At 29.4% G+C, this 24,222-nt stretch overlaps 2 protein-coding genes across 2 annotated transcripts; both read left to right on the top strand.

The window, feature by feature from the left end:
* The first annotated feature begins 8,779 nt into the window (after positions 1-8,779).
* LOC142241289 (uncharacterized) lies at positions 8,780-11,458 on the top strand. Its single transcript, XM_075313045.1, has 4 exons — positions 8,780-8,946; positions 9,006-9,106; positions 10,835-10,991; positions 11,215-11,458. The coding sequence occupies exons 1-4, from the start codon at positions 8,823-8,825 to the stop codon at positions 11,304-11,306; spliced, it is 474 nt and encodes a 157-aa protein (XP_075169160.1). The 5' UTR covers positions 8,780-8,822; the 3' UTR covers positions 11,307-11,458.
* A 4,324-nt stretch (positions 11,459-15,782) lies between these two features.
* On the top strand, positions 15,783-22,970 carry LOC142241220 (uncharacterized). The gene is made up of 4 exons (XM_075312967.1): positions 15,783-15,976; positions 16,047-16,147; positions 16,208-16,364; positions 22,552-22,970. Exons 1-4 carry the CDS (start codon positions 15,841-15,843, stop codon positions 22,671-22,673), a joined length of 516 nt encoding a protein of 171 aa, XP_075169082.1. The 5' UTR covers positions 15,783-15,840; the 3' UTR covers positions 22,674-22,970.
* Positions 22,971-24,222: the final 1,252 nt, after the last annotated feature.

The following is a 24,222-nucleotide window of genomic DNA, read 5'->3' as shown; positions in this document are numbered from 1 at the left end:
TGGCTTGTGGAGACTCTAAGGGAAGCAAATTTCATCCGATCCGGCTGAAATTTGGTACATGGTGTTAGTATATGGTCTCTATCAACCATGCAAAAATTGGTCGAAATCGGTCCATAATTATATATAGCCCCCATATAAACCGATCCCCACATTTGACCTCCGGAGCCCCTTGGAAGAGCAAAATTCAACCGATTCGGTTGAAATTTGGTACGTAATGCTAGTATATGGTATCCAACAACCATGCAGGAATTGGTTCATATCAGTCCATAATTATATATAGCCTCCATATAAATCGATCCCGAGATTTGGTTTTGGAGCCACTTGGAGGAGCAAATTTCATCCGAGTCAGGTGAAATTTGGTACATTGTGCTAGTATGTGGCCGTTAACAACCATGCCTAACTAGGTCCATAACGGTCTATAGTTATATATAGCCCTCAGATAAATCGATCCCCAATCGCACAAAAATTGGTCCATATCATAATTGTAGATAGCCCCCATTCATAATTGTAGTTACTCCCATATAAGCGACCCCCATATTTCATTTCTGGCTCTCTACGTGCCGTGCAAAAGTCCATATCGATTCGTAATTATTTGTAGACTTACCTATACATACCTTGTTTGTCTAAGATATACCACGTATGGACTAACTCACAATTTAGAAAACGATGTTATTAAGAAGTTTTAAGATACCACAACCCAATTAATTCGATTGTGGATGACAGTCTTGATGACAGAAGTTTCTACACAATCCATGGTGAAGGGCACATAAGATTCGGCCTGGCCGAACTTACGGCCGTATATACTTGTTTTAATTAAAATTTCATTATTTTAAAGAAATTTTTCCTTAATAGTGTGTAAAATGCGCATCCTAAAATTGAGGTTGCGTAATCTTTAATATCACGTAAATATTTTTTTTTCAGTGTGGGCTGCAAAAGTTTACTTTAATTTGTTCAAATAACAATTGTAAACATTAAAATCTGGCATCACGAAAATTGCAAAATTTTTTAGTATTTGGAATTTTGATTTGCTTGAAATAATTAATATACACTGATAAGATTTTGACCTTCCTTTAAGGATTTTGATACTGATTCCGAACAAAATATGGGGCTTCTTTAAAATTAAAACATTTGCTAGCGACCTAACTGGCTTTAAATGAAGAACTAATAAAATTAAAATTAGGGTACAGATCTCAATTTGCTCCTCCAAGATGCTGCGGAGGTCAAATCTGGGGATCGGTTTACATGGGGCTATATATAATTATGGACCGATATGGACCAATTTTTGCATGAATATTTACGACCATACACTAACAACACGTACCAAATTTCAATCGAATCGGATGAAATTTGCTCCTCCAAGTTGCTCCGGATGCCAAATATGGGGATCGGTTTATATTGGGGCTATATATAATTATGAACCGATATGGACCAATTTTTGCATGAATATTTACGACCATACACTAACAACACGTACCAAATTTCAATCGAATCGGATGAAATTTGCTCCTCCAAGATGCTCCGGATGCCAAATATGGGGATCGGTTCATATGGGGACCATATATATAATTGATCCGGTATGGATCAATTTTTTCAGGAATGTTAAGAACCATATTTTTACAGCACCTACAAAATTTCAATAGGTTCAGATGAAATGTGTTTCTCTATGAGGCTCCGCAAACCAAATCTGGGGATCCGTTTATATGGGGGCTATGCGTTAAAGTGGACCTACATGACCCATTTGCAATACCATCCGATCTACATTGATAACAACTACTTGTGTCAAGTTTCAAGTTAATAGCTGGTTTCGTTCCGAATTTAGCGTGATTTCAACTGACGAATGGACGGACATAGCTAGATCGACTGATAATTTCACCACGACCCACAATATATATACGAGATGGGGTCTTAGACCAATGTTTCGATATGTTGCAAACGGAATGACAACATGAATATACCCCCCATCCTATAGTGGAGGGTAACAAAAATTAATTTAATACATTGAAACGTATATTGTCCTATGACCAAAACTGTTCTGTCAATTGAATTATTGCAATTTTGTTCTGAAAATTTTAAAATTGTGTTTGCCATTTTCTCCCCCACTGTTCGTTACGCTTGTTTTAGGACATTATTTCTATCATCAAACATCGTCATACATATTACGGCTCGAACTTATGCAGATATTTCTAAAGGGTGATTCTTTTGAGGTTAGGATTTTCATGCATTAGTATTTGACAGATCACGTGGGATTTCAGACATGGTGTCAAAGAGAAAGATGCTCAGTATGCTTTGACATTTCATCATGAATAGACTTACTAACGAGCCACAACGTCGAATTTTCAGTGAATGGGCCCTAGAAAAGTTGGCAGAAAATCCGCTTTTTTATCGACAAATTTTGTTCAGCGATGAGGCTCATTTCTGGTTGAATGGCTACGTAAATAAGCAAAATTGCCGCATTTGGAGTGAAGAGCAACCAGAAGCCGTTCAAGAACTGCCCATGCATCCCGAAAAATGCACTGTTTGGTGTGGTTTGTACGCTGGTGGAATCATTGGACCGTATTTTTTCAAAGATGCTGTTGGACGCAACGTTACGGAGAATCGCGATCGCTATCGTTCGATGCTAACAAACTTTTTGTTGCCAAAAATGGAAGAACTGAACTTGGTTGACATGTGGTTTCAACAAGATGGCGCTACATGCCACACAGCTCGCGATTCTATGGCCATTTTGAGGGAAAACTTCGGAGAACAATTCATCTCAAGAAATGGACCGGTAAGTTGGCCACCAAGATCATGCGATTTGACGCCTTTAGACTATTTTTTGTGGGGCTACGTCAAGTCTAAAGTCTACAGAAATAAGCCAGCAACTATTCCAGCTTTGGAAGACAACATTTCCGAAGAAATTCGGGCTATTCCGGCCGAAATGCTCGAAAAAGTTGCCCAAAATTGGACTTTCCGAATGGACCACCTAAGACGCAGCCGCGGTCAACATTTAAATGAAATTATCTTCAAAAAGTAAATGTCATGGACCAATCTAACGTTTCAAATAAAGAACCGATGAGATTTTGCAAATTTTATGCGTTTTTTTTTTTAAAAAGTTATCAAGCTCTTAACAAATCACCCTTTATATGCTCATATTTGAAGTATGAGTTGTGAGTTCGTAATGTTATCGCTTTCCATTAACACCATATTTGAATAATTTGCAAAAGATCAACGATGACAAGTTCAATGACGTATTCCTTCGCAGCATTACGAATTATCGAATCGAATGTTCGCACAGTGAATAAAAACTATCACAAATAAGGAACAATAAAATCAAAATCAAGGCCCGTTTTGTCACTTGACCAAAACGGGGATTTTTTCAACAAACTACTCCTAAGTAATAAACCTGAGAAAAGTATACCCAAAAATAGAAAGTCGATTTTTTTTTGTTAAAAAAAAAAAAACAAAAATATATTTTAGTGGGATTGCCACATTTTTGGCACATTTTTATTTAATATATTTATTAAAAAAATTATTAATGATACTAAATGGGAGTGGTACTAAGAACAAAGGTTTTCGAACTAAAGTCACTTTTTGTTTTGCCAAACAATTGTCAAAAAATTTACATTTTTCTTCCTCTGTTTTTCTATGATGTGACACTTTTGATTGAATTAATTTTTTGATAAACATTTTCGCAAATTTTGAATTTTGAAATTACTGATGTGATCGGTACTTTAATTTTGAGCATTATTTCCTTATCAAGACGTAGTGTAATCAAGTGGACAATTGCGACGCCTGAAAATATGCAACAACTTTTTTTGTATTAAGTAAACTGGATCTTCACATGAAGTGTTAATTACAAGGATTAATTTTCTATCAAATTTATATAAAATGGATTTATTTAGATTTAGTTTAAAAAAAGCAACTATATAATTTCGTAGGAAAATTCTATATAAAAAATTGTTTCAAAATTTTGTGCCTTTCAACGGTAACGCCAATTGCAATAACAGTTGCAACAGTTGGTATAATTCTGCCAAAAACTGGTAGATTTTTTTACTGTTTGGTAGAATTCTTTATGTTTTGGTAGATTTCGAAAAATATTTCTCTCCAACATAGAGGTACAAAATTTTCTATAGAAGTAACCTAACCTAACCTAACATTTTGACTACAATATTTTCTATAGAAATAAAGATTTGACAAAATTTTATATATAAATAAAATGATGACAAAATTGTCTATAGAAATAGAAAGACTTGACAAAATATTATATATGTAAATAAAATTTTGACAACATTTTATATAAAAATAAAATTTTGACAAAAATCTATAGAAATTAAGATTTGACAAAATTGTATAAAAAATAAAATTTTGACAAAAAAAATTATAGAAAATAAAAAATTTTCCATAAACATAAAATTTTCTTCAAAAATAAAATTTTACAAAAAAAAATCTATAAAAAATAAAAATTTTCCATTAAAATTAAATTTTCTATAAAAATAAAATTTGGCAAAATTTTTTACAAAAAATAAATTTCGACAAAATTTTCTATAGAAATAAAATTTTGATAAAATCTTCAATAAAAATAAAATTTTAATAAAAACTTCAATAAAAATAAAATTTTCTATAAAAATTAAGATTTGACAACATTGTATATATAAATAAAATTTTGACATTTTATATAAAAATAAAATCCAGACATAAATCTATAGAAATGAAGATTTGACATTTTTTTATAAAATAAAATTTTAAAAAAATTTTATAAAACAAAAATTTACAACATTTTCTATACAAAATAAAAATTTTCCATAAAAAATTTCTTTTTTGACAAAATTTTGTATAGAAAATAAAAATTTTCCGTAAACATAAAATTTTCTAAAAAAATAAAATTCGACAAAAGAAATGTATAAAAAATAAAAATTTTCTATTAAAATTAAATTTTCTATAAGATTTAACAAAATTTTTTACAAAAACTAAAATTTCGACAAAATTTTCTATAGAAATAAAATTTTGAAAAAATTTTCTATAGAAATAAAATTTTGATCAAATCTTCAATAGAAATAAAATTTTCTATAAAAATAAAGATTTGACAAAATTGTTTATATATACATAAAATTAATTATACAATTATTTTTCGAGCTTTATGGACAGATATAGATTAAGGAACATGGTTAATAGAGCCATTGAAAAGAAAACGCTAGATGCCAATCTATACACGCCTGGACTGTACATGTTTCGGTTCGGGCGAATGAACCTTTCCACAGCCTTTAGTATAGATCTGGCTGGGAGAGATAACTCAATTTTGGGCCCTTTATGCTAACTCCTTATGGAGAAAACATTTGGGAAATTTCCTCTTACAAATTGAATCATCTTTTCTCCCACTGTACATCATCTTTTCATATAACTTACAAGTCCCTTAATCTTATTTTTATTTCGTTTTGTTACATAGTAATGCAACAACACGAAATTTATTTTTAGAAAGCTAATTTGTTAGAATTCATCTAAGTGGTGAACAGTCGAACAATGCTTATTGTTTCTACAGTCAACTACAACATATGACAATTAACAGAAACTGGTTTCCAGGATACAACAACAATTCTAACGCGTACATTAGTCGTGTTTTTCCTAGTTTTACGACGGGCTCATCGTTGCTTATTATATTACATGTTAGCCTGATACCGAAACAGGCAATTGACGTCCAAATGCATTATATCTAATTATACAATTATTTTTCGAGCTTTATGGACAGATATAGATTAAGGAACATGGTTAATAGAGCCATTGAAAAGAAAACGAATTGTTGTTGTATCCTGGAAACCAGTTTCTGTTAATTGTCATATGTTGTAGTTGACTGTAGAAACAATAAGCATTGTTCGACTGTTCACCACTTAGGTGAATTCTAACAAATTAGCTTTCTAAAAATAAATTTCGTGTTGTTGCATTACTATGTAACAAAACGAAATAAAAATAAGATTAAGGGACTTGTAAGTTATAAAGGGTGATTTGTTAAGAGCTTGATAACTTAAAAAAAAAAACGCATAAAATTTGCAAAATCTCATCGGTTCTTTATTTGAAACGTTAGATTGGTCCATGACATTTACTTTTTGAAGATAATTTCATTTAAATGTTGACCGCGGCTGCGTCTTAGGTGGTCCATTCGGAAAGTCCAATTTTGGGCAACTTTTTCGAGCATTTCGGCCGGAATAGCCCGAATTTCTTCGGAAATGTTGTTGTCAAAGCTGGAATAGTTGCTGGCTTATTTCTGTAGACTTTAGACTTGACGTAGCCCCACAAAAAATAGTCTAAAGGCGTCAAATCGCATGATCTTGGTGGCCAACTTACCGGTCCATTTCTTGAGATGAATTGTTCTCCGAAGTTTTCCCTCAAAATGGCCATAGAATCGCGAGCTGTGTGGCATGTAGCGCCATCTTGTTGAAACCACATGTCAACCAAGTTCAGTTCTTCCATTTTTGGCAACAAAAAGTTTGTTAGCATCGAACGATAGCGATCGCCATTCACCGTAACGTTGCGTCCAACAGCATCTTTGAAAAAATACGGTCCAATGATTCCACCAGCGTACAAACCACACCAAACAGTGCATTTTTCGGGATGCATGGGCAGTTCTTGAACGGCTTCTGGTTGCTCTTCACTTCAAATGCGGCAATTTTGCTTATTTACGTAGCCATTCAACCAGAAATGAGCCTCATCGCTGAACAAAATTTGTCGATAAAAAAGCGGATTTTCTGCCAACTTTTCTAGGGCCCATTCACTGAAAATTCGACGTTGTGGCAGATCGTAAGTCTATTCATGATGAAATGTCAAAGCATACTGAGCATCTTTCTCTTTGACACCATGTCTGAAATCCCACGTGATCTGTCAAATACTAATGCATGAAAATCCTAACCTCAAAAGAATCACCCTTTATGAAAAGATGATGTACAGTGGGAGAAAAGATGATTCAATTTGTAAGAGGAAATTTCCCAAATGTTTTCTCCATAAGGAGTTAGCATAAAGGGCCCAAAATTGAGTTATCTCTCCCAGCCAGATCTATACTAAAGGCTGTGGAAAGGTTCATTCGCCCGAACCGAAACATGTACAGTCCAGGCGTGTATAGATTGGTATCTGGCGTTTTCTTTTCAATGGCTCTATTAACCATGTTCCTTAATCTATATCTGTCCATAAAGCTCGAAAAATAATTGTATAATTAGATATAATGCATTTGGACGTCAATTGCCTGTTTCGGTATCAGGCTAACATGAAATATAATATACATAAAATTTTGACATTTTATATAAAAATAAAAGCTAGACGAAATTCTATAGAAATTAAGATTTTGTTTTTTTTTTATAAAATACAATTTTAACACAATTTTATAAAACAAAAATTTAAAACATTTTCTATACAAAATAACAATTTTTCCTAAAAATAAAATTTTCACAAAATTTTCTATAGAATAAAATTATGACAAAATTTTCTATAAAAATAAAATTTTGACAACATTTTCTATAGAAGTACAATTTAAAAAAAAAAAACAAATTATAGAAACAACAGTTTGACAAAATTTTATATATAATTAAAACTTTGACAACATTTTATAAAAAAAATTGACAAAATTTGCTCTCAAAAATAAACATTTTCCATAAAAATAAAATTTTGACAACATTTTCTATAGAAATAAAATTTTGGCAGAATTTTCTATAGAGATAAAATTTTGACAAAATTTTATTTATGAATAAAATTTTGACAAAAATCTGTAAAAATGAAGATTTGACAAAACTGTATATAAAATAAAATTTTGCCAAATGTAAAAAATTAAAATTTCCCATAAAAATAAAATTTTTACAAATTTTTTTATAAATTTTGACAAAATTTTATTTATGAAATTTTGTCAAAATTTTATTTCTATAGAAAAAATTTATTTCTATAAAAAATTTTGTCAAAATTTTATTTTTATAAAACAAAATTGTCGAAATTTTATTTTTATAAAAAATTACTTTATAAAAAAAAGTTTTATGGGAAATTTTAGTTTTTTTTATATTTGGCAAAATTTTATTTTATATACAATTTTGTCAAATCTTCATTTTTACAGATTTTTGTCAAAATTTTATTCATAAATAAAAATTTGTCAAATTTTATTTCTATAGAAAATTCTGCCAAAATTTTATATTGACAAAAATCTGCAAAAATGAAGATTTGACAAAATTGTATACGAAATAAAATTTTAACAAATATAAAAAAATAAAAAATTCCCATAAAACTAAAATTTTGAAAAATTTTTTTATAAAAGTAAAAATTTGATAACATTTTTGATAAAAGTAAAATTGTGACAGAATTTTCTATAAAAATAAAATTTTGTCAACATTTTCTATACAAATAAAACTTTGACAAAATTTCTTATAGAAATAAAATTTGGACAAAATTTTCTATAGAAATAAAATTTTGACAAAAATTTTAATAGAAATAAAATTTTTACAAATTTTTTACAGAAATACAATTTTTAAAAGAAATAAAATTTTGACCAAAAAAAAATTATTTTGTTTGGTAGTTTGGTAGATTAGATTTGGCTCGAGTGGCAACCGTAATTGTGCTTCCTTCTATATTATCTAATGGTTAGCATGTGTTTCCTAGTATATGGTAAGTACACTTCAACAGGGCCCCATTTTCACCCTTCAAAACACTGTGCCCCCAATTTTGTTGTTTTCTTTATAATGTTTGCAAACAAAAACCATTATTTTGGAATTGCATATCATGCCAAAATACTTGTGTGAACTTTTGCAAAATCAAAAATTGAGATTTAGTCTGTCAACGGAATACAAAGAAATCAGAAGACATTTCACAGTGATAAGAAAATGTGTTGGACAAGTCAAAGAAATTTTGGATTGATAACAGCATGGCTGAATATAATACTGTCCATGGGGATATTTATAACGATTTTTGTCTCATGGTTGGTTTACGATTTTCCAGATACAAAGGGTGAGTAAAATTGAATGAGAATTAAGACCTTTTAATTTATTTTTCTTCATTTTTTACAGGAGTTGAAAGTGGGGAAAATATTACTATTTTGGCTTTAGTATCCACATATTTGATAACATGGTTCATCCTGTCGGCTTTATTGCTCAAAGGGATTTTAGATGTAAGTTCACAATAGTTTTCTATTTTGATTTCATTAAATGTTTTGTTATTTTTATACCCTGCGCCACACTGTGGAACAGGGTATTATAAGTTAGTGCATATGTTTGCAACACCCAGAAGGAGACGAGATAGACACATGGTGTCTTTGGCAAAAATGCTCAGGGTGGGATCCTGAGTCGATGTAGCCATGTCCCTCTGTCCGTGAACACATTTTTGTAATCAAAGTCTAGGTCGCAGTTTTAGTCCAATCCACTTCCAATTTGGCACAAGTATATGTTTTGGCTCAGAATATATCCCTATTGATTTTGGAAGAAATCGGTTCAGATTTAGATATAGCTCCCATATATATATTTCGCCCGATATGAACTTATATGGCCCCAGAAGCCAGAGTTTTATCCTAATTTGCTTTAAAATTTTGCACAAGAAGAACAATTAGTACTATAGTCAAGTGTGCCAAATTTTATTGAAATCGGTTCAGTTTTGATATAGTTCCCATATATATCTTTCGCCCGATATGGACTAATACGGTCCCAGAAGCCAGAGTTTTACCCCAATTTGGTTGAAATTTCACACTAGGGGTACAATTAGTAGTGTAGTCAAGTGTGCCAAATTTTATTGAAATCGGTTCAGATTTAGATATAGCTCCCATATATAGCTTTCGTCCGATTTACACTCATATGACCACAGAGGCCAATTTTTAACTCCGATTTAGTTGAAATTTTGCACAGGGAGTAGAATTAGCATTGTAGCTATGCGTGCCAAATTTGGTTGAAATCGGTTCAGATTTAGATATAGCTCCCATATATAGCTTTCGCCCGATTTACACTCATATGACCACAGTGGCCAATTTTTAACTCCGATTTAATTGAAATTTTGCACAGAGAGTAGAATTAGCATTATAGCTATGCGTATCAAATTTGGTTGAAATCGGTTCAGATTTAGATATAGCTCCCATATATAGCTTTCGTCCGATTTACACTCATATGACCACAGTGGCCAATTTTTAACTCCGATTTAATTGAAATTTTGCACAGAGAGTAGAATTAGCATTATAGCTATGCGTATCAAATTTGGTTGAAATCGGTTCAGATTTAGATATAGCTCCCATATATAGCTTTCGTCCGATTTACACTCATATGACCACAGAGGTCAATTTTTAACTCCGATTTAATTGAAATTTTGCACAGAGAGTAGAATTAGCATTGTAGCTATGCGTGCCAAATTTGGTTGAAATCGGTTCAGATTTAGATATAGCTCCCATATATATGTTTTTCTGATTTCGACAAAAATGGTCAAAATACCAACATTTTCCTTGTAAAATCGCTGCTGCTTAGTCGAAAAGTTGTAAAAATGACTCTAATTTTCCTATACTTCTAATACATATATGTCGAGTGATAAATCATAAATAAACTTTTGCGAAGTTTCCTTAAAATTGCCTCAGTTTTAAATGTTTCCCATATTTTTTTACTAACATTGTGTTCCACCCTAGTGCATTAGCCGACTTAAATTTTGAGTCTATAGATTTTGTAGAAGTCTATCAAATTCTGTCCGGATCGAGTGATATTTAATGTATGTATTTGGGACAAACCTTTATATATAGCCCCCAACACAATTTGACGGATGTGATATGGTTTCGAAAATTTAGATATTCAAAGTGGTGCAGGGTATAATATAGTTGGCTCCGCCCGACTTTAGACTTTTCTTACTTGTTTTTTTTTTTTACTTTCAGGAAAGTTATAAACTCATGGCCCCTTGGGTTTATATGACTGCCTCCTTGGTAATAATTTTGACATTCCTAATGATTTATGTTATAACAGCCAGTATTATAACGGGGTTCTCTTTCATTGAGATTCTATTGGAAGTAATAGCATTTTCTTTGCTTTTAAGTAAGTTGTCGAAAACACACAATTTTATTTAAATCCAAGTCAATTTATTTTTATAACATATCTGACCAACAAGTTGCCAGCAAAAAAGAAATTTCTTTAATTGAATTTTTTATAATAATTTGGAAAAGCCAATTTTTAATTTTTATTTACTTTATTGATTGCTTATTACAACAATTTATTTTAATAACATTATTTTTGTATATATTTTTTTCTTCCCATACAGGTGTGATAATGGTTCACTTCTTCCCAGTACTAATGTTGTACATCAAAATTCGTGATGATGCGAATGATATTGAAAAAGGTTTTACCCTTTAAAGGCTGACAAAATATTTCCAAAATATTTCCTTTGTAGTTAAGTATACGATATTTTTGTAAAAAAAAGAAGTATTAAAGATTTATTCCCCCAAAGTGTTGGTAAGCGCAAGATAAAATTTAGTGAATGTGGATTTTATAAGACCAAAACAAAAAAAAAAGAAACATTTGTAAAAAAAAAACTCTTTACAATATTATTAAGTATACTTTGTTAAGAATTAACGATAATAAACTTAATAATAATTTAGATTTTATATAAAATAATACCATTTGTTTCCATAAAGGCTAAAATATACTACCTAGGACGTAAATAACTAAAGTCCATATAAGAAGAGATCACACTCTTTAATACTCCATAAAGATATGAACCTTGAATTTAATTATAAATAACCTTATTAAAATATTCTTTGGTTAATTCCATAAATCTTGAAAAATTTAAGGAATATCTCCCAAATTAACCTATATGCTAATATATACACAAATTAAATAAAACAAATGCAACAAAACTAATATCACGCATAAGCCTAAAATATTTATATTTTGTTCCACATCTCATGCATTTATAAAATAATATTCGTGATAAGAATTATGATTTCCAATTTGTTTTACTTTATTTTGGTTTAGGGAGCCCTTATCAATGTTGACATTTGACAATTAACAAAGTTTCAATGTCAAAATGTTAAAAAAACACAACAACAACAAAAAACTCATTAACATCAGACATTTGGTAAGCTACTGCAGAATTGGTTTATTTGAATTTTAAGCAATGGATAAAACATGGTTTACTTTCGCACCATTGAAAACAAATGTAACTCAAACTAGGATACATAGTGAAACCTCTGAAAGGTGAACACTCAAGGTCCTCTAAATTTTGTCCACATTTGGGAGATGTCCACGTTGATTCTAATGTGTTAATATAGCAAACTTCTCCAGACAACTGGCCACATGTGGGAGATGTCCGGTTTTCAGAGTGTTCAAGTTTGAGAGGTTTAACTGTACCTATAAATTTCGTAATATTCGTTCAATCGCTTTTCTCTCAAAAAAAAAAAAACGCTGTAAAGATTATGTAGGCTATTACTAAGTCTACTCTCTTCGACTAAAACTCTTCTTTACTTTCTTTCTTGTGATTGTTTTATTTAAAAAAAAGAAATATTTATAAACCTATAAATTTAAATGTAATTAAAAATTTGTGATTCTATTGTTGTCTCTTGTTCATTTAATTACATCTTTTAATTATAGTATATACAATAAATTTGATTGCTTGCTCTCACATACTATTTTGTTGTGGGGTATGGTGGCTCTGTGAGTCCTTCACTATTCAATTATCTCACCCTCTCCATATAATTCACCACAATTCCAATCAAAGCAACAGTTGCTCTAGTGCTTGACCCCCTTGTGTGTGAGTGTATGTATGTGTGCGTGTGGAAATTTTGAACTTCGTTTAATAACTGGGATATATGAATTGTTTCATGTTTTCGTTTTGTTCGTTGGTGGCTGGAAACAAGAGAAGAAATAGCATCATAGGAAATTTACCAGAAATGTAAACAAACAGACACTGAGAGAAAATATTTGTAGAATAATTTGAGAGAGACCAAAACAATAACAGATTAGATAAGCTATATACTAAGGAACACTTACTTTTTCAATTCATATAGCCTTTGTTGCGTTGCATTGAATATCTTATATTTGGCTTTTCTTATGCTTGCGTGGAGAAACAATTTGAGAGATTTTAGAAGAGCATCTAAAGCAAGAGTAGAGTCTAGGATTGTTTTCTATATGGTTATATGGAGGAGTAGATATTTTAGGTGTTAATATAATCAGTTTAGTATAGCAATATTTCCAAGAGAGTGAGTATAGCATAAGATTGTATTTTATATGCACATGGGATTGTAGAGAGAGGAGAAATATTTTAGGTGTTGAAATGATCAGTTAGAAAGATATTTTTCCCCCATAAAGTCTAAGGACTACTACTCTTCTAAATTAATATTGCCTTTGTTGTTATTGTTGCGTTACATTGAATAGTTGTTGTTTGGTTGGTTTAGTGTGTGTTGCTTTGTATTTGGTTTTTCTTATGCTTGCATGGTGGAATACTTTGAAATATTTTAGGAGAGCATTGAAAGCCTAGGATTGTTTCCTATATGCATTTGGTGTTATGGGGAGGGGGGATATTTTAAGTGTTAATTTGATCAGTTCGGATAGCAATGATAGCAAGAGAGTGAGGTAGAGCATAGGATTGTATTTTATATGCCCATATGCAGAGAGAGGGCAAGTATTGTTAAAATGAGCAGTTAGTAGGATATTTTCTATAAAAACAATAATAGCTCTGTTCGCGTAATTTAATTGGTTTAAAATCTGTAAATCAGTTCATGGAAAATTGCTACCCGAAGGTTTTAATGTAAATTTCTTCAAAATTTAGAAGATAGTGTAAAATTAATTTTTACTGTTTTGTTTTTACTGGATAATTTTTATTCGAAAAGTAGGCAAACATACCTAATAATTGTAATAGTAAGGTTTATTTATTTTAAGAAAATTTAGAGAAATGATTTACTCTAGACTAAATGCTATTGCAATAGGCATGTCATATAGGGATATATGACCCTTGCAAGATAGTTATATATTGGAGAGGAGGGAAATTTTTTGTATTACCATTTATGAACAATGTAGTTAAGCAGGGCATTTCCTTAAATATGAATGTATTTTCTAACTAACTCGAACTGTAGTAGATTAATGTTCGGAAAAATTTATTCAAGGCCTGTTAAATTATTTAAATCATCCACAAAAAAAACTGTTTTATGGGAAAAATGAAAAACATCTTGTGAAAGCTGCATTCCATGTTTTGAAAAGTATTTATCATTGATTATTATACAAAAAATTAATTCATAAAAGTGTTAAGGCATGGAGTAGATTAATGTTCGGAAAAATTTATTTAAGGCCTGTTAAATTATTTAAATTATCCACAAAAAACTGTTTTATGGGAAAAATGAAAAACATCTTGTGAAAGCTGCATTCCATGTTTTGAGACTTCCACAATAATGTTAACAAAAAAGAAAATTTATTTATCATTGATTATTATACACAAATTTAATTCATAAAAATTTTAAAGCATGCCTTGTGGGGGGGGAGGTAAATTTCGAAATCCACATTTCTGGACTTTCACATACATACATACATGCAATTTTTTTCAAGTGTATTTGAGGGGCATGCAAAAATGTTGATAAACATCCAGATGAAATGGAACAAAAGAAGAAACAAAAATTAACACACACACATTGTGGTTTATGACACACTACTGTCGGCGGATGTCATCGCATTTATCTTAATGTTCGTGTTCGTGGTGTATGTGTCCTTCTAAAGGGTGATTCTTTTGAGGTTAGGATTTTCATGCATTAGTATTTGACAGATCACGTGGGATTTCAGACATGGTGTCAAAGAGAAAGATGCTCAGTATGCTTCGACATTTCATTATGAATAGACTTACTAACGAGCAACGCTTGCAAATCATTGAATTTTATTACCAAAATCAGTGGCAGAAAATCCGCTTTTTTATCGACAAATTTTGTTCAGCGATGAGGCTCATTTCTGGTTGAATGGCTACGTAAATAAGCAAAATTGCCGCATTTGGAGTGAAGAGCAACCAGAAGCCGTTCAAGAACTGCCCATGCATCCCGAAAATTGCACTGTTTGGTGTGGTTTGTACGCTGGTGGAATCATTGGACCGTATTTTTTCAAAGATGCTGTTGGACGCAACGTTACGGTGAATGGCGATCGCTATCGTTCGATGCTAACAAACTTTTTGTTGCCAAAAATGGAAGAACTGAACTTGGTTGACATGTGGTTTCAACAAGATGGCGCTACATGCCACACAGCTCGCGATTCTATGGCCATTTTGAGGGAAAACTTCGGAGAACAATTCATCTCAAGAAATGGACCGGTAAGTTGGCCACCAAGATCATGCGATTTGACGCCTTTAGACTATTTTTTGTGGGGCTACGTCAAGTCTAAAGTCTACAGAAATAAGCCAGCAACTATTCCAGCTTTGGAAGACAACATTTCCGAAGAAATTCGGGCTATTCCGGCCGAAATGCTCGAAAAAGTTGCCCAAAATTGGACTTTCCGAATGGACCACCTAAGACGCAGCCGCGGTCAACATTTAAATGAAATTATCTTCAAAAAGTAAATGTCATGGACCAATCTAACGTTTCAAATAAAGAACCGATGAGATTTTGTAAATTTTATGCGTTTTTTTTTTTTTTAAAAGTTATCAAGCTCTTAACAAATCACCCTTTATAAAGAAATTCCAGTACGAAGAGTTATCCTCTCGTTATGTCGAAAATATCTGTTGAAGGGACTGTTGAACGAATCAAGAGGAAAAAAAAACAAAACCCATGTGGTTTTTGGCATTGGTTAGATGAGCATTAAAACAGTATGTCAGAGCATCACTAACAATCACCGCCATCAGTTCCATGTGTGAATAACGAAAGAAAAATCAGCGGAAATTTTCAATTCATAGGACGCGGTTTTTTTCACAGAATTTCTAATGTGCTGCCTCAGTTTGAGGACTATTAGCCTATTGGTGGGATGGATGCATATTTTATATGCCAGCACTGCCATTTGCTTGGCCATATATTTGGATTATTATGCCAAAAAGAAATTGGCCAAAACTCCAATTTTTGGTGAGTATAAAGATTTTTTAAAAATTTTGTATTGGTTTTAAATAAATATTTGTGGTGTTTTTTCCATTAGATGAATTTGTTCAAGTGGAAACCATTGTCTTTGCCTTATATTTGATGTTGAATATATTTCGTTTGGTTATAGCTGCTTGTCTTATTAAAGGAATTTTAAATGTGAGTCTGATTTTTTTGAATTAATTCTATGAAAAAAAATTATTATTTTTTGTCTCTTAGAATCGTCGTTCATTGTTGGCGCCTTATGTCTATGGCCAATGTGTCATTTTGATATTATTTGTCAGTTTAGTTGTGGTCGATGCCCTCTATGACCTGAAAAATGGTGAAGACTATGTCTACAGTTTTCGGGATTTGGTTTTGGATGTCACTTATGCTAGTAAGTATGAGAAATGTGTACCAAAAGAAAGGATATATTTTTGGCTTTTCTGGAAAAAAGGGAAAATAGTATTACTGTTAATTTTTTGTTAATAATAGAAATTGAAATTAATAGCAATTACAGCAACTATTATCTCAATGGAATTTTATTTGTTTTTAAAGATTTTTTTTTGGGGGAAAGAAGAAAGGAAAATGTGACATAAAATATGAATTTTGCAATTAAGATTTAGGTTTCCTTAAAACTCCTCTTTGTGATTGACTGTTTATCGTTAGGCTGATTAAAAAAACTCCTTTGCATAGTTTTAGGCAGATACAATTAATTGTACCTGTATGAAAGTTGATAGTGGAAAACGTTTCTTAAAATTAATGCAATACACGAAATCTCTTTTATTATTTGCGATACGAATTATAACCGTCATCTTCATGAGCAACGGAATGAAAATACTCAGAAAGTGATGCTGCAAGTGAAAAGTGGGGCTAAATCATTAAGTGGTGGTCAACATTTTTCGGTTTAAGTAAATTATTTTTTTTTTTAATGTACTTAGGATTTTGTAGAAAATGGACATTGCTAGTGCTAAAGTATTAAAGTTGGCTTCAATGGACAAGATCACAAAATTGGGCAAATAGGTTCTTGTCAAAATGGTATTCTTACTATATAATTTATGCAAAAATTCGGAGTAAAATGTTAATATATTCTAAACGGTTTCATTTGAAATGAAAATCGGTTCATTTTGAAGGAAAAATAGGTTTCATGTGAAGTAAAAAAACTAAAGATAAGAAGATATCAGAATATGCATCAATACAGCTTTCCACTTGATTTCTCTGCAATTTTTTTCATCAGGGCCTAACCCACATAGAGAAAATATGCGTTTGGATTTTTGTCACAAATTATATTTTTTCTCCCCAATTTAGAAATTAGAAAATATTGGTCCATTACCGATCTTACTTCTAGAGGTTGTTGAAGCATTAGTTTGAATAGCTGTTGCTTGACTGTTGGTGGTGTGTGCATGTGTTGCTTTACTTTCGGCTTTTTATGCTGGCATGCTGGCAACAGTTTGAGAGGTATTAGGAGAACATAAAAGCAAGAGAGTGAGTAAAGCAAAGGCTGCATATATGTTATGTACATATCAGCGTTGCCACAACGAATTTTTCTTTTGGACCAACATTTTTCCAAAATTCGTTCCAGCGGACCATTTCTCAAAAACTAATATAATTTAAAAGTTAAAATTTGTCCAAAATTTTACTTGGATAGAAAATTTTTATTTCTATAAAAAATGTTGTCAAAATTTTATTACTATAGAAATTTGTGTCAAAATTTTATTTTTATAAAAAATTTTATCAAATTTTTATTTCTATAGAAAATTTTATCAAATTTTTATTTCTATAGACAATTTTGTCGAAATTTTATTTTTATAGAAGGTTTTGTCAAAATTTTACTCCTATAGAAAATTTTGTCAAAATTTTATTTCTATAGAGAATTTTGCCACAATTCCATTTATTTAGGAAATTTTGTCAAAATTTCAGTTCTATAGAAAATTTTGCCAAAATCTAATTTTTATAGAAAATTTTGTCAAAATTTCATTTCTGTAGAAAATTTTGTCAAAATTATATTTCTATAGAAAAGTTTGTCAAATTTTTATTTCTATAGAAAATTTTGTCAAATTTTTATTTCTATAAGATTTAGTCAAAATTTTATTTCTATCGAAAATTTTATCAAATTTTTGTTTCTATAGCAAATGTCATCAAATTTGTATTTCTTTAGAAGATTTTGTCAAAATTTCATTTCTAGAGAAAATTTTGTAAAAAATTTGTTTCTATAGAAAATTTTGCCAAAATTTCATTTCTATAGAAAATTTTGTCAACAATTTATTTCTATAGAAAATTTTGTCAAAATTTCATTTCTATAGAACATTGTCAAAATTTCATTTCTGTAGGAAATTTTGTCAAAATTTCATTTCTCTAAAAGATTTTGTCAAAATTTCATCTCTATAGAAAATTTTGACAAAATTTTATTTTTATAGAAAATTTTGTCAAAATTTCATTTCTGTAAGAAATTTTGTCAAAATTTCCTTTCAATAGAATTTTATTTCTATCAAAATTTTATTTCTATAAAAAATTTTGTCAAAATTTCATTTATTTAGGAAATTTTTTAAAAATTTCATTTATTTAGATAATTTTGTCAACATTTTATTTTTATAGAATTTTTTTTTCAAAATTTCATTTCTATAGAAAATTTTGTGAAAATTTCATTTCTGTAGGAAATTGTGTCAAAATTTTATTTCCATAGAAAATTTGGCAAAACTTTATTTCACTAGAAGATTTTGTCAAAATTTTATTTCTATAGACAATTTTGTCAAAATTTCATTTCTATAAAAATTTTTTTCGAAATTTTATTTCTATAGAAGGTTTTGTCAAAATTTTATTTCTATAGAAAATTTGTCAAAATTTCATTTCTAGAAAATTTTGTCCAAATTTTATTTCTATTGAAAATTTTGTCAAAATTTCATTTTTATAGAAAATTTTGCCAAAATTTGATTTCTATAGAAAAATTTTTCAAAATTTCATTTCTTTAGGAAATGTTGTCAAAACTTCATTTCTATAGAAGTTTTTGTCAAAATTTTATTTCTATAGAAAATTTTGTCAAAATTTCATTTATTTAGGAAATTGTGTAAAAATTTCATTTATTTACGAAATTTTGTCAACATTTTATTTTTATAGAAATTTTTTTCAAAATTTCATTTCTATAGAAAGTTTTGTGAAAATTTCACTTCTGTAGGACATTGTGTCAAAATTTTATTTCTATAGAAAATTTGGCAAATCTTTATTTCTATAGAAAATTTTGTCAATATTTTATTTCTATAGACTATTTTGTCAAAATTTCATTTCTATAAAAAATTTTGTCGAAATTTTATTTCTATAAAAGGTTTTGTCAAAATTTCATTTCTATAGAAAATTTTGTCAAAATTTTATTTCTGTAGAAAATTTTGTCAAAATTTCATTTCTCTAGAAAATTTTGCCAAAATTTCATTTCTATAGAAAATTTGGTCAAAATTTCATTTCTATAGAAAATTTTGCCAAAATTTCATTTCTATAGAAAATTTTGTCAAAATTTCATTTCTGTAGGAAATTTTATCAAAATTTCATTTCTATAGAAAATTTTTTCAAAATCTCATTTCTATAGAAAATTTTGTCAAAATTTCATGTCTACAGAAAATTTTTTTCAAAATTTCATTTCTATAGAAAATTTTGTCAAAATTTTATTTTTATAGAAAATTTTGTCAAAATTTTTTTTCTTTGACTAAACTACAAGTGTAGCTTAACCAACAGAGGAAAATTTCATTTCTGTAGAAGATTTTGTCAAAATTTTATTTCTATAGAAAATTTTGTCACAATTTTACTCCTATAGAAAATGTCGTCAAAATTTAATTTCTATAGAAAACCTTTTCAAAATCTCATTTCTATAGAAGATTTTGTCAAAATGTTTTTTCTATAGAAAATGTTGTCACAATTTTACTTCTATAGAAAATGTCGTCAAAATTTTGCCAAAATTTCATTTCTATAGAAAAATTTGTCAAAATTTCATTTCTATAGAAAAATTTGCCAAAATTTCATTTCTATAGAAAATTTTGTCAAATTTTCATTTCTATAAGATTTTGTCAAAAGTTTATTTCTATCGAAAATTTTATCAAATTTTTATTTCTATAGAAAATTTTGTCAAAATTTCATTTCTATAGAAAATTTTGCCAAAATTTCATTTCTATAGAAAATTTTGTCAAAATTTTATTTCTGTAGAAAATTTTGTCAAAATTTCATTTCTCTAGAAAATTTTGCCAAAATTTCATTTCTATAGAAAATTTGGTCAAAATTTCATTTCTATAGAAAATTTTGCCAAAATTTCATTTCTATAGAAAATTTTGTCAAAATTTTATTTCTATAGAAAATTTTGTCAAAATTTTATTTCTATAGAAAATTTTGCCAAAATTTCATTTCTATAGAACATTTTGTCAAAATTTCATTTCTATAGAAGATTTTGTCAAAATTTTATTTCTATAGAACATTTTGTCAAAATTTCATTTCTATAGAAAATTTTGTCAAAATTTAATTTCTATAGAAAATTTTGTTAAAATTTTATTTCTATTGAAAATTTTGTCAAAATTTCATTTTTATAGAAAATTTTTGTTAAAATTTCATTTCTATAGAAAATTTTGTCAAAATTTCATTTCAATAGAAATTTTTTTTTCAAAATTTTATTTCTATAGAAAATATTGGCGAAATTTTATTTCTATAGAAAATTTTGTCAAACTTTCATGTCTATAGAAAATTTTGTCAAAATTTCCTTTCTATAGCAAATTTTGTCAAAATTTCGTTTCTATAGAAAATTTTGTCAAAATTTCATTTCTATAGAAAATTTTATCAAAATTTTATTTCTATAGAAAGTTTTGTCGAAATTTCATTTCTATAGAAAATGTTGTCAAAATTTTATTTCTATAGAATTTTTTAAAAAATTACCGATTTGACGAAAATGGACCAAAATCAACCAAATTCCATTTGGGCCAATTTTGGTCCGATCGGACCAAAATGCCAACCCTGGTATACATATGCATTTGTGGCTGTGGAGAAGGGAATATATTTAAGGCATTAAAATGATCATTTAGTTAGGCAATTATAAAGTAAGGAAATTCAGAGAAACGAATTACTCAATTGTATTTCAAAAGAGATGGCATATAAGGATATGTGTTTTTTACAATACAGTTATATTGTCACTAATGGAAAATTAGCTCGATTACTCTCTATGAGCAATATGGAAAAATTTGAGAAGCAGCGGGTTTCTTTAAATTTGAAGTTATATTCTCTCTAATAGGAACTGAAGTAGACTAATATTCGGAAAAATTACTTTTAAATTAAAATTTTTAATTTTAAGGTGGGTACTAAGTTCGAGTTTAGCCGCTAAAATCGCTAAAGTGAAAACTAAATCAGTAAGAAAAAGGCATAAAATTATAAATATTTGTTGCAAATTTTTTTATAACTTGATGGGGAAAAGCCCAAAGCTAGTTTTCACAAAGTTTGTATTCCTTAAAATGGATTATTAAAGAAAAGTAATCATGAAAAATGACGATTTTAGCGGCTAAACTCGAACTTATACCCACCTTTACGGAAAAAGATAACAACACCGTGCGAAAGTTGAACTGGCATTCTGGAAATATTGCACTGATTTTTATACTCAAGTTTAGCTCATAAAAATCTATAACATACATTAGAATTGGGAAAAATTCGAAACTTATATTTTGCATACAAATCATATGAGAGGTGCAGTATGAAGTGATTTGCCTAAATTTTAAATAATTTGTATTAGGAACGTCAAGTAGATGTAAGGAAAATGGTTATTATTGTGCCATATTGACAATAACAATTAGGCAATACAGCCAAAATTTCGGTCAGAAATGTGTAGGTGTTGTAATAGTAAATCGGAATAAATCGGTAATCAACCATTAAAGATTTAAATTATGTGGTTTATTTTTGCCCAGTCCTCAATATTTTGTATTAAAAAATTAAATAGATACAATAATTAACCGTTTCACTTCCAAAATAAACCTGATGTTAGAAACTTTAATTTTTTATCTATTTTTACTAGTACTTACAGCATGTAGAACAAAAATGGTCATTTTGAGAACCTACCTCAATTACTTCAAGAGCTATATGAGTTTGTTCTAAAAACTTGATTCTTGAATTGTGACCTAATGGCCTTACGAAAATAAGCTCTATTTGGCCTATAATATCTTTTAAAGTGTGAAAAATAATACAAAAACGATCCCGAAAAAGTATCAGTTATAGTTTTTGAATGAATGTCCATTTACTAGAAACATACATTAGAAAAATTGTCTCAAAATTTCATATTTTTCGTTTATTGTTAAAGAAGTTTATAAAAATGTATTTTAGTGCTCACCAATATAGAAAATATTTATAGCTTATTTAGATTAAAGCCTCTACCTTAAAATAACATCAAGAAATAAATCGAAACTAAGTGGAAAAATAGAACTTGGTGTCTTTTTCGAATGTCCTTCTAAGTGGACATCGGCAGTGAAAGGGTTAAAAAAAAAAAACAAAAATACGATACTTTAGATCGTCTATATATACGAAAAACATGCCTTTTGCCTATTTATTAAAGTATATATGTATCTTCTTTGTAGCCCTTACCACTTTATTCCTTTGGCCAGTTTATGCCCTCTATCAGAAAATGGATTATTCTCGTACTGGCAGTACATACATCACAGATTCTACGGCCAATCATGTACAGAGCACAGAAGTTTAACTAAATGTTGGCTAAGTCAAGTCAACTTCTAAAAAAAGTTGGTTTTTATAAAACATTTGAATTTGATATGATAAAGAGGAAGATTTGAATAACAAAAAAAAAAAAAAAACAACAAAACATCAGCCGTCCTTATTATATTGGCCCATTGTCGACCCATTAAAACATTAAGACAACTAAAAAGGCCTATTTCAGAAATCTATACCCTCCGAAAAAATGGCTCAATTTATATTTAAGTATTCTATACAGGAATGTATCAATAGTTACCCAGGTGTACCGGAAACTTTAGGAAAGACCAAAGCCCATGCGAAAAAATTGTTAAAATTTTGTTAAAAAATTTACTATAATTAAATAAGTGTCTATAGAATATGCCTTAACTTAAATAACTATTTCGTAATATTTTTTTTTTGTTTTAAATAAAATATATGAATTTTTGTAATCATAAGATTTCACTATATATCTATAAACTTTTTTATAATCTAAATATTTTTGTTATATAAAATATATATGTATTGACTGATAAGAACCGACCATTGTTTCGTGTAACGAACTCTTAAAGAAATCAATAAAATAAAAAATAAAATTAAAACTATATAAGTTAATTTTTTTAATATAATTTTTGTGGTGGATCATACAAAATATTGGACAAGGTATTGTAGAATATCATAAAATTTGTTTTTTTTTTTATTATTTTAGTGCATTGATATCCTATTACCTGGACTGTTAATGTCAATTTCCCATGATATACCCAGCAAAAAAAGAGCTTCCAAAAAAGTAGTTTGGATCCCCAATTTGTGATCCGGAAGTAGTGCAAATTTGGATCATCTCCAATGAAATTTAACATGGGCTTGTCATAAGATGGAAGTACTCCATCTTCGGATCCTTAGCATTGCTTTAGAAATTTTGCCTTGGAAGTTTATTTGGATAAAGAATTTTAAAAACTAAAAAAAAAAACAAAATTTTATTTTCCAATTTCACCACTTTTTATTTTTATCAGTATTTTTTGTAACATTTTTATTTTTTTATTATGTAAGTTTTACAAATTGAAAATCTTCTTCGCATCCACCGGGGGTTGAACCTGGATCTGTTGGCACCATAACATAACGCCTTAGCACACTCAGCCACAAAGCCATTGAACACGATGCATCAAAACGTCTATTTAGATGTTTGTGATATGAACCTCGTATAACACCACGGCATGACAATCTAACTACTTCCTGAGATGTTCTTTATTATTATGAATGAAAAAAATAAAGAACGCTAGTTCAAATCTCACTAACGGCAATTTTTTATTAAATATTTATCTAATAAATTATTTTTATACCCTTCACCACTACTGTGGTACAGGGTATAATAAGTTTGTGCATTTGTATGTAACGCCAAGAAATATTGGTCATAGACCCATCTTTTAGTATACCGATCGGCTTAGAATTAAATTCTGAGTCGATTTAGAGATGTCCGTCTGTCTGTCTGTCCGTCCGTCCGTCTGTCTGTATATGTAATTTTGTGCACAAAGTACAGCTCGCACTTTAAGTCCGATCATCATCAAATT

The sequence above is a fragment of the Haematobia irritans genome, chromosome 5, assembly GCF_050003625.1.
Source record: "Haematobia irritans isolate KBUSLIRL chromosome 5, ASM5000362v1, whole genome shotgun sequence".
In the NCBI taxonomy this organism is placed as follows: domain Eukaryota; kingdom Metazoa; phylum Arthropoda; class Insecta; order Diptera; family Muscidae; genus Haematobia; species Haematobia irritans.
The sequence above is the reverse complement of the archived record's forward strand: the minus strand, read 5'-3'. Positions and strand labels throughout refer to the sequence as shown.